The sequence below is a fragment of the Oryzias latipes genome, chromosome 5 (assembly GCF_002234675.1).
Source record: "Oryzias latipes chromosome 5, ASM223467v1".
NCBI lineage: Eukaryota > Metazoa > Chordata > Actinopteri > Beloniformes > Adrianichthyidae > Oryzias > Oryzias latipes.
In genome coordinates this window covers 9,836,945-9,852,078 of record NC_019863.2, presented here as the reverse complement: position 1 = coordinate 9,852,078, position 15,134 = coordinate 9,836,945, and the positions used below count along the sequence as shown (strand labels likewise).

The window sequence follows — 15,134 nt, the reverse complement described above, 5'->3', positions numbered from 1 at the left end:
AATCTGTAGTGAACATTTATCCTAATAGTCACATGCATTGCATGTATATCCAATCAAAACAGTGGAACAATGTTTCAAACTTTTGGCTTAAAGCTGTCCCATGTAGAATCTGAAACATTGTTTCTGAACTTTCTTTAATATAAAGTTTTAAGTTCTGGGCTTTATGAACACTTAAAGTTTTATTTGGCCTATATTCATTTATATTATCATCATCACATTTAAGTTTATATTGTCAAACATTGGTACCGTCCAGTCTTTTCTCTCTCTCCCATGCTCAGTCCTCTTTCATACATTCGCCTTACAGCTTCTTCTGTCCTTCCACAGACTCTACCTCATCAACTCACCTGTGGTGAGAGCAGAGAACCTGCGCTTCAAAGAGGAGGGAGTACGGGACATACTAAAGGATGTTTTCTTGCCGTGGTATAACGCCTATCGCTTCTTAGTGCAGAATGTACAAAGGCTGCAGAAGGTACAGACACCTCACTTTTTTCTATCCAAACAGACACACTTTTGCATGTTACTGTACTGTATGACCACTAAAATCTAACAAAAAATGTATTAAATTACCGTAATTTCTGGACTATAAGTCACTACTTTTTTCCTGCGCTAACAACCCTGCGGCTTGTTCAGTGACGCGGCTAATTATGGATTTAATTGGCGGCCGCCATGTACGTACTTTCGGACTCAGTGAATGGTTTGAATTCTCTATCTGACACCAAGCACAATTCATTTGTTTTTCAACACATTAAACAGCCAAACAGCATGGACCTCACTTCAGGTCTTAGACACTTCAGTCATGGTTCAACAAATCGAAACGGCCATGCCCGGCCGCATCCCAGAATCCTTTGGTGCCATAAGACCCAACGTGCACGTGATCGCCGCTACGATATGATGAAGCTTTCAAGTTAAAAGTAATAGTTAAAAGCAGCGTAAAAAAATCCACCATCACCAACGGGTTTGGAAAAGCTGTTCAGCTGTGTGACGGAGAGAACAGCGCATGCTCCGGAGTGAATTTACCTCTGAGTCATAGTGACTCGGCTGGCTGCACGTTAATATGTGGGAATAACATCAGCCTTTATTTTGCCGGGACACGACTGGAAACACAAATCCACGTGATCGATTTTACGGTTTCTAAGGACTGTCCGGAATTTTGCATTGAAAAGCTCACAGCCTCCGTGTGAGCTGGAGACATGTTCTCCTGCTGCTCATCACATAGAGCTGCGGGGTCGATGGCAGTCTGATGGCTCCCACACGTAACAACTCATCCGCCCCTCATCCACAAAACGTACAGCATTAAGTCAGATTGCTCTGCACAGACACGATTTGCTCCTCCCTGGAGCCGCCCTGGCCAGAGGTGTCGGAGAAGATAGAAAGGGGAGCGCGCGGGGCGAGCGCGGAGCACAGAGGCGTCCGCGGAGCAACAGTGTTTGTTGTGGAAGGAAACTTCTGACTCACGCGCCGCGCTGAGGCGCGCGTATCGCGCTGAGGCGCGCGCTTTCCAGTCGCCTCTGCTTTATTTTACTGGTGTGTTTTATAACCAGCCCTGTTACTCCCATAATGCTGCCGCGACACAAGCGGAAGGAGAGCTTTTCCCGTTCACCCCTCCATGCACTGCTGATACTTGCTCATTCTTAAACACGTACAACAGAATGGCGAGCCGGGCATTGACCCCGCCTTTAGCCCCTAAGACTCATGGGAAATGGGGGATCGCGGATGTAAATTTCCTCATCATAACTGAGGAATGTAATGTTGATTATATGGTTACTGTTTGTAATTTTATGTGTGATACCTAGATTGTCAATAAGTTAAAAAAAAAACTAAAAAAAATAAATAAATTAAAAAACCATAACTGAGGAACTTGTGAACAGAATAGAGGTCCATGCTTTTTAGCAGGTGTGGGTATACTCTAAATGCATGAGCTCAGGGCAAGGCTGACTCCTCCCATAGTGTGGTTATAAATCTCACTTAGTTTGGGAGTCAGGACGTGATTGGTCAGGTTTACTGTGTTGCCTAATCCATGCGCCTTTTACTCCGATGCGGCTTGTGTATGTTTAAAAGCAGTTAAACACGTGAAAACGGGTGGGTGCGGCTTGTAATCGGGTGCGCTTTGTAGTCCAGAATTTACGGTAGTTCTTTTTAGTCATTGTTGGCAGCACTTCACCTAATGTGTTTTTTAGTGCGTAAGTAATGGAAGTGTCTCAGGCTAATTGGCCATTTAATAAAAGATATGTAGGGACGTCTAGGAATTGCTATGTAAATGATAATTTCAAGAGCCTACATTATCCCAGTGCAGCCAAAGCGTTGCATACTTTTCCAAAGCATATCAAAAGAACCAACAAAAATTATAAATATGTTCCCCCGCTTATTCACGTTTCAATATTCACAGTTTCACATTCGCAGATTTTTTTCTCAGTCACGTGACTCCGGTTCATCACAAAAGCTCAGACAGCTCAGGACGCTTGTATGATACTTTTGAGTCCAAAGGAGGTGCTGTAGGAATTTCTGAAAAGCAGAGATTAAGAGCATGCTGGCCCGTCGTCTTCCTCGCCCGCTGCTAAAGAATATTTCACACCGATCAACAGCTGGTTCCATCGGTTCCTGAATCACTTACCCAAAGTTTGTGCCCCTGCATGGAGAAATGGCATCAGCTGAAAATTTCCTGATACACTGAGGAAGATAATCGCGAAAAATAATTTTCATCCAGATTATTGGATGATGGATGAAACCAGCCCTTTCTGGAAGAAGGTGTCCTCTCACTTGAGCTCCTGGTTTTAAGGAACAGATGGACAGAGTGACACCCCTAATGTGCATTATAAAGTACGCTACAGTAGAGTCACTTGCTCTGGATAAATTAAAAAAAAAAACATTACATCTCTAATAAATGTTTTGCAAAGCATCAGAAATGTTTCAGAAGGGTCTTTTGATGAGGAAGGATCAGTGATAGACACTCTTCAGCCACGTGTGTGTGTGTGTGTGTGTGTGTGTGTGTGTGTGTGTGTGTGTGTGTGTGTGTGTGTGTGTGTGTGTGTGTGTGTGTGTGTGTGTGTGTGTGTGTGTGTGTGTGTGTGTGTGTGTGTGTGTGTGTGTGTGTGTGTGTGTGTGTGTGTGTGTGTGTGTGTGTGTGTGTGTGTGTGTGTGTGTGTGTGTGTGTGTGTGTGTGTGTGTGTGTGTGTGTGTGTGTGTGTGTGTGTGTGTGGAGGTCTTGTGAATATGGGAGGAATACTGTACATGTTAGTTCCTGTCTGTAGTTTTCGTTAAGAGTTTGTTCATTATTATTAATGCATGTTTTGTCTTTTCAAAATAATTTACTCAATGGTTAAAATGCAGTTTTTTCCAATCCTTTCATTAAAAAGGATGAGGCACGTTTGCAATAGAATTTCATAAGTTGATGGAAAAGGCCTACAGTAAGCAGCATTTGGTCTAAAATGAAAATTTAAGCCAAACTTCCGAACTGTAAGATTTTATAACCAATTTGCCTTTTTTGCTAATATTCTAAAGAAATACTAAAGATTTTGTGCATAGGTGATGCGCAATGATTGTATTTTAGGAGTTGCAAAAGTGTTAAAGTTGTGTTGTTGGTTTAAACCCGTTAGGAGGATGGAATTGGGTTCCTCTACAACGAAAATACAGCAAAGCAGAGCGACAACATCATGGACAAGTGGATTCAGTCCTTCACACAGTCTCTTATCCAGTTTTTCAAGGCTGAGATGGACGGTGAGACTAGTAACTATGGAAACACGCAGAAATGTTTACCTCCTTCCCCTTGTTGCCTGTTTTCAAAAATAAAAATTAATTCATCCCAGCTAAAGCCTACTTCACACTTGAAGTCCAACTCTGATCATCTTTTGATCTATTGCAAAGCGTTCCCAGTGGTCTTTTAATTCTATTTAAACCATTTGTTGCCAAAATCGAAAAGCCTGTCGTTTTCTAGGAAATCGTTTGTGCAAAGCGGCAGGAGTTCATTTGAAATTTGCCTTTCAGTTGTGGGGGAACCGTTGGTAACCCTGCCCCCCTTTCAGTCACCCATAACTGAGAGCTTACTGCCCCTAACACCCCCAACCTAACATTACTGGTGTAACAAAAATGGTGAGCAATATTGGAGCTATCCAGTCGTACGGTTTTGAGCCAGATACCAGCTCAGCCGAGAAAAACAAAGACGTACATGGATCTATTAGTCTACAAGTCAATTATTCAGAATGGAGCGGAGCAGGGAGCTTGTTGCCCGCCCAGCATATTTTCTACGCAACAAATACTCTTTTTTTTTTTTCAAAGGCATGTTTTCATTGGCACCTGTTTAACAACAATTTGAATAAAGAAACACTCAGAAGTGCGATTTTAGGCTTACTATTCTTCATATGTGTCTTCCATCAGAAATCCCACAAGACCATGTCAAAAACATAATTTTCATCTGTGTGGGTCTTTAACCCTTACTTAATAAATGGATCACTTAATAATATGGTGTTTTAGCTGATGTACACAGTTCCTCTTTGGAGCGTAATTATATGGACAGTTGGTTGTGTTTGCAGCGTACCGCCTGTACACAGTCGTGCCTCGCCTGGTCAAGTTTGTGGACATGCTCACCAACTGGTATGTCAGGACCAACAGGCGCCGCCTGAAGGTGAGATCACAGCTCGAAATGTGTGCTTCCAAACCTCCAGGAAGATATACTCCTAAAAGTATTTGCTGGATTCAAAGTAAAATATCCAAAATGAAAACCTAGTCTGCACTAAAGTAAGCCAAGTCATCTTTAAAAAAAAAAAAAAGATTTAAACTTAGCTTCTCATATCTTCAGTCTGTTTGAGTTTTCCAACAGTAAATCTGATTTTTCTTGTGAACATTTCTTTGACTTTACCTGGTGCTAAAGTCTGCAAATACTTTTACCTCTCCACGGTGAAAGGACTTATTGATGTGTTGATGAACTTTGCAGGGAGAGAGTGGCACAGAGGACTGCCTGTGGGCGCTGGAAACTCTGTTCAGTGTTCTTTTCTCCATGTGCAGGCTGATGGTGAGTCATTTGGTTGTTGTGTGTATGCATAAGAGGAGAGGGAAACTTCATAAACAAAGACACAAGGTTGCTATGGAAGAGGTGTTTTTGTGTTCTCGTGGATCTGAATAATGCATTAGCAGTAGGAGGTTTTTTTTATTTATAACACACTGAAGATGTTTGCACGTGAAGTGTAAGGCCTGCTACGAGGAGGCAGTTGGCACTAGTCAGATCAACACAGATCAAATAAATTACCCGTGGTTGAAAGAGGGAGAGCGGGGAGCCACCAATGGCACTGCTCTGTTTGAACTTGAGCAGCAATTAAGAAGAACCAGTGGAGAGAAATGTGCGTCAGAGCGTCAGACCTTGTTGGGTTGGAGGAAGGAACCAATGTGTAGGAAATCGTATTATTCCTTCTGTTTGTCCTCCCTAATGCTGGCTTTGTGTTTTTCTCCATCTCCTCAGGCTCCCTTCACACCCTTCATTACTGAAATGATGTACCAAAATCTGTGTCACCTCATTGACCCCGCCTCTGTTGAAGAGAAGGACGCCAGCAGCATCCACTATTTAATGCTGCCTCAAGTCAGGTTGGGAAAATGCAGTAATAACGGATTCATGATTAGAGTAGTCTTAAGTTTCCTATTTCTGTTTATCGAACAAATTAAAAAGAAACTGGATTTCTGTAAGTTTTGTCGACAAACAAGCAAACTAAGTGACTTTTGTAAGCAGCTCCTGAACTAGTAACTGTCATTATGCAAGCAGGGAAGGGCCTCTTCTTCTTTTGTTTTTCTACTGTGAACTAGCTCATGTCTGCCATCCGCAGTTGGAAGAGGCTTACCACAAAATGTCAGAGTGGTGCAAATCCTGAGAATCTTGCTCCAGGCTTTTGCTTTCACAGCTCTATTTCAATTTAAGAAAGGCTTGGGCCCAATTTGATTTCTTCCCCGACCGCTCCAGCTTCTACTTACCCCTACATTTAGCCATCCAAGCGGAGAGTTATTGAAAAATAGTGTCTTCAAATTCAGACGTTGCTATACCACTCAATGATGTCATCAATAGGTGCAGATGATCTACGTTAGTGCATAGTTGCCAGCGCTGTGAAAATACATGACATCGGTTTTGTAACTTTAAAAAGACATGCAAAACATTCCTAAGTCCCTATGGCTTTCCCTTAAAAAAACAAGTTTGAACCCCTCCACAGGTCTCTCCCTATTGCCCCAATTGTAGGGGCAATAGGGAGGAGCCAGAAGGGTGAGGGAAGAATTCAGATTAGGTCCTGGTATCATATGATTCCAGCCGGGCACAAACTGTAATTTATTTCTCCTCCAAGATCAAATTATAAACAGTTGGTACTTCCGTGAGTTAAAGGGGACGCTATCCATATGTCATTATCAAATTCTAGTCCCTGATTGGTTAAAACTTTCCTGGTTTAACTTTCAATGCTTGTTTAATTGCCACTTGTTTTGTATGTAAAGCCAAAAACGGTCACCAATCAGGTGGTGGGAGCTGCTGCTCCACCTCCTTCACCAAATGATTTGCTGTATCCTGTTTCCACTTACTTTAAAAGCTGTTTTCATCCTCGAACGATAAGAGTTCCTAACAGAGCAACAACTGTTGTTACAGTTGGTCACATCACAATGGTTATTCTTGTAATTAACAGAGGAACTAAATTGACTGCAGGGCCGAAGGTCACAGAAAGCCTTCATTAGAAACCGACAGAAACTTGTGGTTCTAAAGTTGTTTGTTTTTTGTAGTTATATGTGCACAAAATTGAGAGATGCATTTTCTTCCCTCTCTGAATGCCACTGATGTTGATTTATGACTTATTGCTCATTAAAAGGTGAGGTTTGTTTTAGTCAAAGTTGTAGAATTGCCCCCAAAGTGCCTGGAAGAAAATGTGGCTCAGATGTAAGACGTGGAATCTGTGTCATGTGCTTATTAACATAAATTAACAAGAACGAGCCCGCTACAGTTGAAAACTGATGAAATACCTCTAAACCTTGTTTTTTCTTTTGCTTCCTTATCACTGAATGATTATTTATTAGCACTGTGATGTGGTGCATTTCATTATACTGCTCGTAAAATAATGCAAATCTTTTTTCTGTTGTGCCTGGTTGTTATAGGGAGTCTTTGATTGACAAGCGCATTGAGTGCGCCGTCTCTCAGATGCAGTCTGTGATTGAACTTGGCAGAGTGATTAGAGACAGGAAGACTCTGCCTGTCAAGGTATATCCTCTTCTTCCACCTCTTAAACTCTGCACACCTCCATCAAGAAGTTCTAGCTTGGGATCCATCTTGTAAAAAAAATTGAAATAATCTAAATTGCCATGATCTGTTTTTGATTTATTTGACAAAATGATGTGACTATAGTATGTATAAATGGTACAGTTGGATAGTTAAAATAGTTGGATCTTTTATTTATTAATTAATTTGTTTGCTTGTTTATTATCATTATCATCCCTGGAGAACCCACAGGGTTAAATTTGGTTATATTAATTACCCCCCCCCCCCCCCCCCCCCCTTTTCATTGAAATTTAGTCTTATTTTTTGGCTGCTGTTAAATGCTGCAACCCAAAATGAACAAACAATTCAGAAGTTGTCAAATTCACTTTAAAAGGAAAACTGTTCTAGTGTTTTCCAGGGTCAAATCAAAAACAAACATCTAGATCATTTGCTGATGATCAGACCCCCAGCTAATTAACTCAATGAAGAGTACCAAAAAACTAAATAGTATTTATTTAGGCCACTATTACAAAATTGAAAATCAAAAGTCACTGTCAATATAAAAAATGCAGTTATTGGCATATTTCTGATATTTTGTATCCGCCTTTTCTTGCGAGCCGTTCTTTAATATTATTCTTTTTTTGTTTGTGTCAGTATCCACTAAAGGAGGTGGTAGTGATTCACCAGGACCCTGAAGCCCTCAAAGACATCCAGTCTTTACAGCAATACATTCTTGAGGTAAGTGGTGCTTTTGCTTTTCCATTTTAAAATGTTACCTGTAAATCAGTTTGCTTTGATCACAATAAGCTCAAAGTTGAAGGACAAACAGCCCCTTAAACCATGTTTACACTCAAAAGCTACTTCAGCAGGATGGGGGGGATAACTGAAAGAGAAAGCCTTGTTTCATGAAGAAACAGGTTAAGTAGATATGTGTGAACTGTCTCTTCAGGAAGAGGATGCTTGTGCCAAATGTGTTTTTGGAGGAGAAAGGGCACATTTCTTTGTCATGCCAGCTAAATTTTCGCTTCTCTCAGCTTTTTCTCGCTGACACGCCTGTTGGAGTCTCTCCACTGACAGCAAAGTCTCCACTGAGCTCAACATGCTCTCCAGAATAACAAATGAGTCAGTGGAGCTGACACACGTATTGACTTTTCTTTTCTTTTCTTTGCACCGATATGATGCACAATTCTTTAAAGTGTTGACAAACTAAGCAACATTCTTAAATTCAATCATGTTTTTGTGAAATCAGTGCTCAAATGAACTACTCAAATGAATAATTGAAAAACTCACATTGCTGTCGATTTTATTACCGAGGCCTCTGCAGATGCCCATGTGTGCTTTCTGTCAAAAGTTATCTATGCTGACATGTAGTCCCAATTTGAGCAGTATGATTGACTGAAAGGAATAGTGGATGGCAAGCCTGTCAGGGTGGTTATCTTTAGAATTTCCTGCTTCAGTCCATTTAATTGGATCCTGAATATTTCGTATTTTAGGTTGAAGAATAATGCAATAACTGAATGGAAAAGAGTTAAGATCGATTGGCTTTATCATTGATCACTCATTGTTTGAGCTAAAGAACAGTAGTTTTTTTTTTTTGTTTGTTTTGTTGAAGCAACATGTTTTGTTTTGAACATAAAAGCCTTTTATATTGTAGCTGGCAGCTGGGTAATGATGGTTATAAGAGTCTGTAGCTAGCTAGCAAGTTAAAACATCTTCAAAAAATATGAGCTCACTTTAAAACCAACAACCTTATGTGGGAATTTTTTTCACAATACTTACTTGTTCAGTTAATATTAGTATTTCTGTTTAGTTTAGTCTAGTATGAATAGTTCTCTGTGTTAGATAGGCTCAAATCAAATGACAACAATGTGCTAAAGTAACCATGCCCACGTTTCCATATGTCATGACATTATTGAACACGCTTATTCAACATTTATAATAACAATGGAATACGTACGTGAACTCCCGCAATTTGTTGTTGAATTTGTTTGTTGCCAAAATCAAAAGCCTGTGTTGTTTATTAGGACATACAGTGGGGCAAAAAAATAGTATTTGGACCCTCAGAGCCTCCAGAGCGGGTTAATAAAGAATCCTTTACCGTTCTTCTGGGGAAAACCTTCTTTTATTACAGTTCTCCTTCACTCTGTATATCAAACATGAATGCACACCCCCAACACACTTTGGCTGCACGCCCTCCCTCCTCTTTCTTACACATGCGCGGTTTCATTTCAGCACATACACATACTCATTCTACAACACGTTTCAATGTGGGCACATGCGGCTTATAGACAGGTGCGGCTCATGTATGTACAAAATGGTTTATCCTTTAAAAATTGAATGGGTGCAGCTTAAAATCAGGTGCGCTCTGTAATCCGCAAATTACTTTAAATGAATTCTTTTTGGACTTTGGTTTAAATTAAAACAACCATTTACTTTAGAGATTTAGAGATGTACATTTACATTTACTTTTTTTTAAAATGTATTACTGTTAATTGTCTGGTGATTTTTGGGATGCGATTTGTGACCATTTTATTTTTGTCCCCCACAGGAGCTTAATGTGCGACAGTTGACCCTTTCGACAGATAAGGATAAGTACGGGATCCGCCTGAGAGCCGAGCCAGACCACATGGTGTTGGGCAAGAGATTAAAGGGGGCCTTCAAAGCAGTCACTGCTTCCATCAAGGAGCTCACCAGTGAACAGCTAGAGGCCTTCCAGAAAACGGGTACATAGAAGAAAAAAGCAAGCACATACATTTACAAATGCAAAACTAAAATGTACTATTTCACGAGCCATTTTCCTTTCATGGTCTTCTTTTTTCTACCAAATTCTATAAAGAAATGAAATTTTCATTTATGGGCAAAATGAACCAATTGCTGTTTGGTTAAAAAATTAGAGAAATGGAAATCTTTGGTACGGATTTTAGACTCATTTCATTTTAATAATGAAGCAGTCATCTTCCTTATTGGGTAATGTGTGATTGAAGAACAGTCGGCAGATGCTTTAGGTTTGACCCCTACATAAGCCAGTTTGTCATCAGAGCTCGAGCGGGGATCAAAGCTGAGCAAGGTACTTCGCCTCCCCAATTATAAAAAGACGAAGCGTCTCCCCAGGGCCTCTGGGATCGGAGGCAGCAGAGGTTAGCTGGGCTGTGGGAACCTCAGACTTCCAATCATTTGGATGTTTGAAGTCAAGCCAAATTGAGGGGAAAGGAGCACGAGCAAGAACGGAAGAGCTGGGTTATGGTGTCACGTTGCAAAGCATGAGTTTATGAAAAACCTATGAAACAACTTGTTATTGTAAAATAATAAGTAATATTTGGGTTTAGTTGTGTTCAGAAAGGTTTCAGTTTGCAGGAAAAAGACGTAACTTGTTGGCTGTTATCCTTTGATCCCAAAAGATTCTGTACAAGAAGAGGTTCAAGTAATAAGCCAGAGAAGTACATCAGAAATGAAACCATGAAAATCTGGAATTAGAAAGAAATAAAATCTCCCCAGGTGTTTGGAAGTGTACAGTGAACCATAACATTGTCATGGCTGTTCCTTAGAACTCAGCCTTGGCTAATGGTTGCTAAGGGCAAACTGAGGATGGTTGGAAACGGGCAAATTTCACTGTTTCTTTTTTGTGAAGTAACTTTGGAAAATAATAAAATTTCATTGAGTCTGATTGCAGCTTGTTCATATTACAGAAAAATGTCTAAAGTTTATTTTATTTTATAAAAATTGTTAGATATTAGAAACCTAATTAATGGGTATAATTCCATTGGGATTAACAGTCACACATAGAATGCAGAGGACTGACTCCTCTTACATGTGATCCAGTTTTCTTTAGTGATCTTTTTGTAAATGTGCCGTGGTTTGATGAAATGCAGCAATGTCTATGCAGGAAATACTAACACAAAATGTAAAAACTAAAAAAAAAGTGACTTCAAGATTCAGAATTCGATATTTAAAGAATATATTTAAAGTCCGACTTCGATCATCTTTTAAACTATTGCAAAAATGTTCCCAGTGGTCTCTTACTATTAAAAGCGCCGAAAAAAGTTGGAAAAAAAGGTATTTCTAGGACATAGTTTCTGCAGAGCGGCAGGACTTTATTAAAAACATTGCCTCTGAGTTGTGGGCGGGACTTCCTGGCACCCACAGCTGAGAGCCATCTGTTTACAAGGTCACCCAATTGCTTACAGCCCCTCACAACCCCAACCTAACATTAGCGCTGCACCAAAAATGGGGAGCAAAATTGGAGAAACCATACAGTTTCGAGCCAAATGCCAGTTTGGAAGAGGAAAACGAAGATGTACGTGGATCTATTTATCTATTCGTCTGCTCCTGATTTACAATGATTCAAACCAAAAAAATACTAGAAGTGCAATCTTTTAATCTTGTTTTTTTTTGTGTCCTCCATCCTCAGAAAAAGGCCACAACATGTTAAAGACACCAAAATCTTAATTTTCCTCAGAGTGGGTCTTTAAAAGCATTAACCATAGAAATAAATACCAGGTCAACTATATCAAAACTACTGTGTGATTTAGTAAATATATAGCTTAGAGAAGAATACAGTGAACTTAGAGAAGAATACATGCTCCATATTAATCCTGTGTGGTTAATTTGAAGGGCGCATCATGGTGAACGAGCACGAGCTGCACGAGGAGGACCTCAGGCTGATGTACACCTTTGACCAGAGCTCTGGCTCTACTGCACAGTACGAGGCGCACTCGGACGCTCAGGTACGTGAGCTCTCTGTCCTCCGTTAGCAGAATTATATACAGACCCAGATGCATTGATCTGGGCAGGCTCTGTGTTTTCTGTCACCTGCTGTCGAGTACACAGATCCAAAAGTAAAAGGCAATAAAATCTTGCTTTCACTGCATCAAACAAGCCGCTATAAAAGTCTTTTTGTCTTTAGCTGCTTGTGTGATGTATGAAATCATTTCACGGTTAAGTGAAAACCACTACGTATGTCTTCCCCCACAGGCTTTCTCTAATCAGTGCTCCTCCAACCGTACACACGCCACACGGCTGCACCTTAATACCGGCGTACTGAGCTCTCTTTTTAATTCTCTCTTATATTTACTCATTCACTCAGTTGCTCTGCCTCTCCAGCTCCCATCTGTCTCTGTTCTTTTTCTGCTGCTTTTACGTCCCTCCTCTGTCATCTCTCTCCCTCCTTTCTCCTTTAGGCCTGGCAGCAGCTCATCTTCAAACAATACTTGTTTAGTGATCCAACAATTATTTACCTGATTTGAGGCTCTTTTTATGTGCGGAATGTTTTTCTCAGCTACCCAACCCTATTCCTTCAAGATCTACCACCCTGCCTGTTTACCAGCTTTCCCTGTAATGCTTGCAGCTGATTGCCTGACATGGGTATTTCCACATCATGATTGACTGAACTCACCTGAGCAAGGTAATCAGCAGCAAGCATCGCAAGGAGACCTGGAAAACGGGCAGGGTGGAGGTTCTTGAAAATCAGGGTTGGGAACCCCTAATACTGTCCGTTTACATAGACTAAGAGAGACTGACACTTAAAGCCAAATATGTGCTTTTGCTTTGAAAAATTAATCGAGTTATCTATTGAGACCTGATAGACGTCACCTTAAGGTAATTTTTTAAAAATTTAATTTATCACTAAAAACATAGTTGATGTTGGTAGAAAATAGTAAAATATTTTTTCACAAAATATCTGTTTATTTCAAAAAAACATGATCCTTCAGTTATTCTGGTTTCTGAGATGGACTGAGCCTTTTGGATTGAAGGCTGAGGAATGCAGCTTTTTGTAAGCTAGCTGGAGAGGGTGTAAACGGAGAGCTCTCAGCTATGGGTGACAGATAGTGGGGGAAGGGTTGCACAATGCCAGCAGTCCTGCCCACAACTCGGAGGCAAATTTCTAATGAACCTCTGCCGCTCTGCAGACTCGGCACAATCATAATTAAGTCATTTTACAAGACATCAAAATATGATTGGAGTGGGACTTTAAATAAACATACAATAATATCATTAGTTTAATAAGTGTAATGGTTACTTAGAATGAAATAACAAATTTGAAATTACATAGTTTAGTTCCTTTAATAACCCAAAATACAAAAAGCAGAAAAAAGTTTGAAAAGAGGCATAGTTGTTTTTTCCCCTTTTAAACTTAATAATTTAAGTCCATATGATCCCTTTAAAACAACAGGAAATGAAAACAATAGCAAGTTATTAGTCAACTCAAATGATGTCCATAAATGTAAACATCTGGGATGGTGGCAAAATTCAAAGTGTGTTAACCTTCTGAGATGAGTTTGAAATCCGATTTCTTCTCTCTTGCCTTTGCTCAGGTCTTGGTGCTGTTGGATGTCACTCCGGATCAGTCCATGGTGGACGAGGGAGTTGCCCGAGAAGTCATCAACCGCATTCAGAAACTGCGCAAAAAGGTGGGGCAATTATTTCTCAGACAACCTTAGCCATGGAAACATGAGTGACACAACAGATGGCTACTGAATTTCACAATCCAGTGTTTAATAACTGAGAACTGACATGGCTGAATCATTGGGGGCACATAATCAAAGCTATTTCAGCCTGACCCTGCAGACATGGTCATGTAATTCCCTTTTTCTTTTACTTTTGGGGATTTGTCTTTTCTTTTTTTGCCCCTTTGATCCCTAAAGCCTATTTTAACCTTTTACTTCAGTCGCTGAGTCTTGATGAATTTCATCAGGTGATAGTTATTGAAGTTATTCGGTAAAAACGAAAAACTAGAACACCTACACATGGTTTTTGTTGTAGCCCCTCCCCTTAAGCTTTCCTGTCACTTCCCGTCCTCCTCGTGTCCTACGCTATTGTTGGAGCACTTTTGAAATATTTCCACTTCAGCATCACAGTTAGAGGTTTCTCCATTGTAAGGCAGGTTTAATGGAAGCTTAATTAGAGTCTGGCCTCCTTCAGATTCTACTGTTTGGGCTTTGAAGTGGTCTGCGGTGTAAAGGCGGATTATCCGACAGCCCCCTCGTTTTCACCAGAAAGAAACCGTTTTTTCCGTCCCCCTTGTTGCAGCGTTGTGCTCTGGATCCTGGCCAGGCTAAATTCCTCCAGTTATTTCAAACGGGGATCTGTAAGGAATTTTCCACCCTGTGGAGGAGAATTAAGTTTTAACAATTCTTGTGCGCGTTGAGGTGTAGTTTGTGGGTTGAGCGTGAGTTATGACTGTTAGCGTGGGATGTAGGGTTGAGAAACAACACTAAACTTTACCTTTTTTTATTTCTTTTTTAAAGACCGACTGCTCACCGTTTAGTGAGCGTTGCGGCTTCATCTAGTGCACAAAATATATTACACACATCTGTCAGGGTCAGAACCTTGACTTCGGGAAGCCTATAAACCTCCCTCCATTGATTGACTGCTCTTTTGTATCTCGGTAATGTTGTTCTTCTGCCCTTGAGCCACATACTGCAATTGAGGTGCGCCTGCGTGTGCTGCAGTTTGCGTGTGCTGCAGTCTGCGTGTGTGCGCACGTGCACGGCTGCGCTCTGCAGATTACAGTGAGATCAGGGTGTTTGAATGTGTGACGGTTAGTGGGAGTTGGCAGACGATGCCAGTATGGATGGGCTTTCATCCAGTAAAAAATGTCCCCCTGCTTTTATTTGTTCTTGTCCTGTCTAATACCTGCTTTTATTCTGGTCCTTTTAGTGTCTTTATGTTTCTTTTCCCCTTGTCTAACCTCATTTTATGTAATTGTTTTCTAAAGAAAGAGGGTCTTTTTTTTAAATTAATTTGTGATTCCTTTCATCCTTGTGTTTGCTTTAAAAAAAAGTCGAGCTGTACTTTTGTCAAAGTGCCTCATTCACATCCATTATAAATGCACATTAATCACAAATCAACCCCTTACTTTACTGCTGAGAAATGACACTTTATTTGTATCACTAACCTATTTTTTCTCTCTCTTTTCTTTTTTTTTTAG

At 40.4% G+C, this 15,134-nt stretch overlaps 1 protein-coding gene across 1 annotated transcript in view; it reads left to right on the top strand.

Annotated features, from left to right (window-relative positions):
• The window catches only part of iars (isoleucyl-tRNA synthetase), a 52,977-nt gene that overhangs the window by 33,283 nt on the left and 4,560 nt on the right, over positions 1 to 15,134 (top strand). Inside the window, exons 19-28 of the mRNA XM_004068660.4 lie at positions 325 to 469; positions 3,594 to 3,714; positions 4,527 to 4,618; positions 4,928 to 5,005; positions 5,450 to 5,571; positions 7,108 to 7,210; positions 7,862 to 7,945; positions 9,756 to 9,930; positions 11,819 to 11,931; positions 13,519 to 13,614. Of these exons, the coding sequence (XP_004068708.1) occupies positions 325 to 469; positions 3,594 to 3,714; positions 4,527 to 4,618; positions 4,928 to 5,005; positions 5,450 to 5,571; positions 7,108 to 7,210; positions 7,862 to 7,945; positions 9,756 to 9,930; positions 11,819 to 11,931; positions 13,519 to 13,614 (1,129 nt within the window). The remainder of the gene's footprint in view (positions 1 to 324; positions 470 to 3,593; positions 3,715 to 4,526; positions 4,619 to 4,927; positions 5,006 to 5,449; positions 5,572 to 7,107; positions 7,211 to 7,861; positions 7,946 to 9,755; positions 9,931 to 11,818; positions 11,932 to 13,518; positions 13,615 to 15,134) is intronic.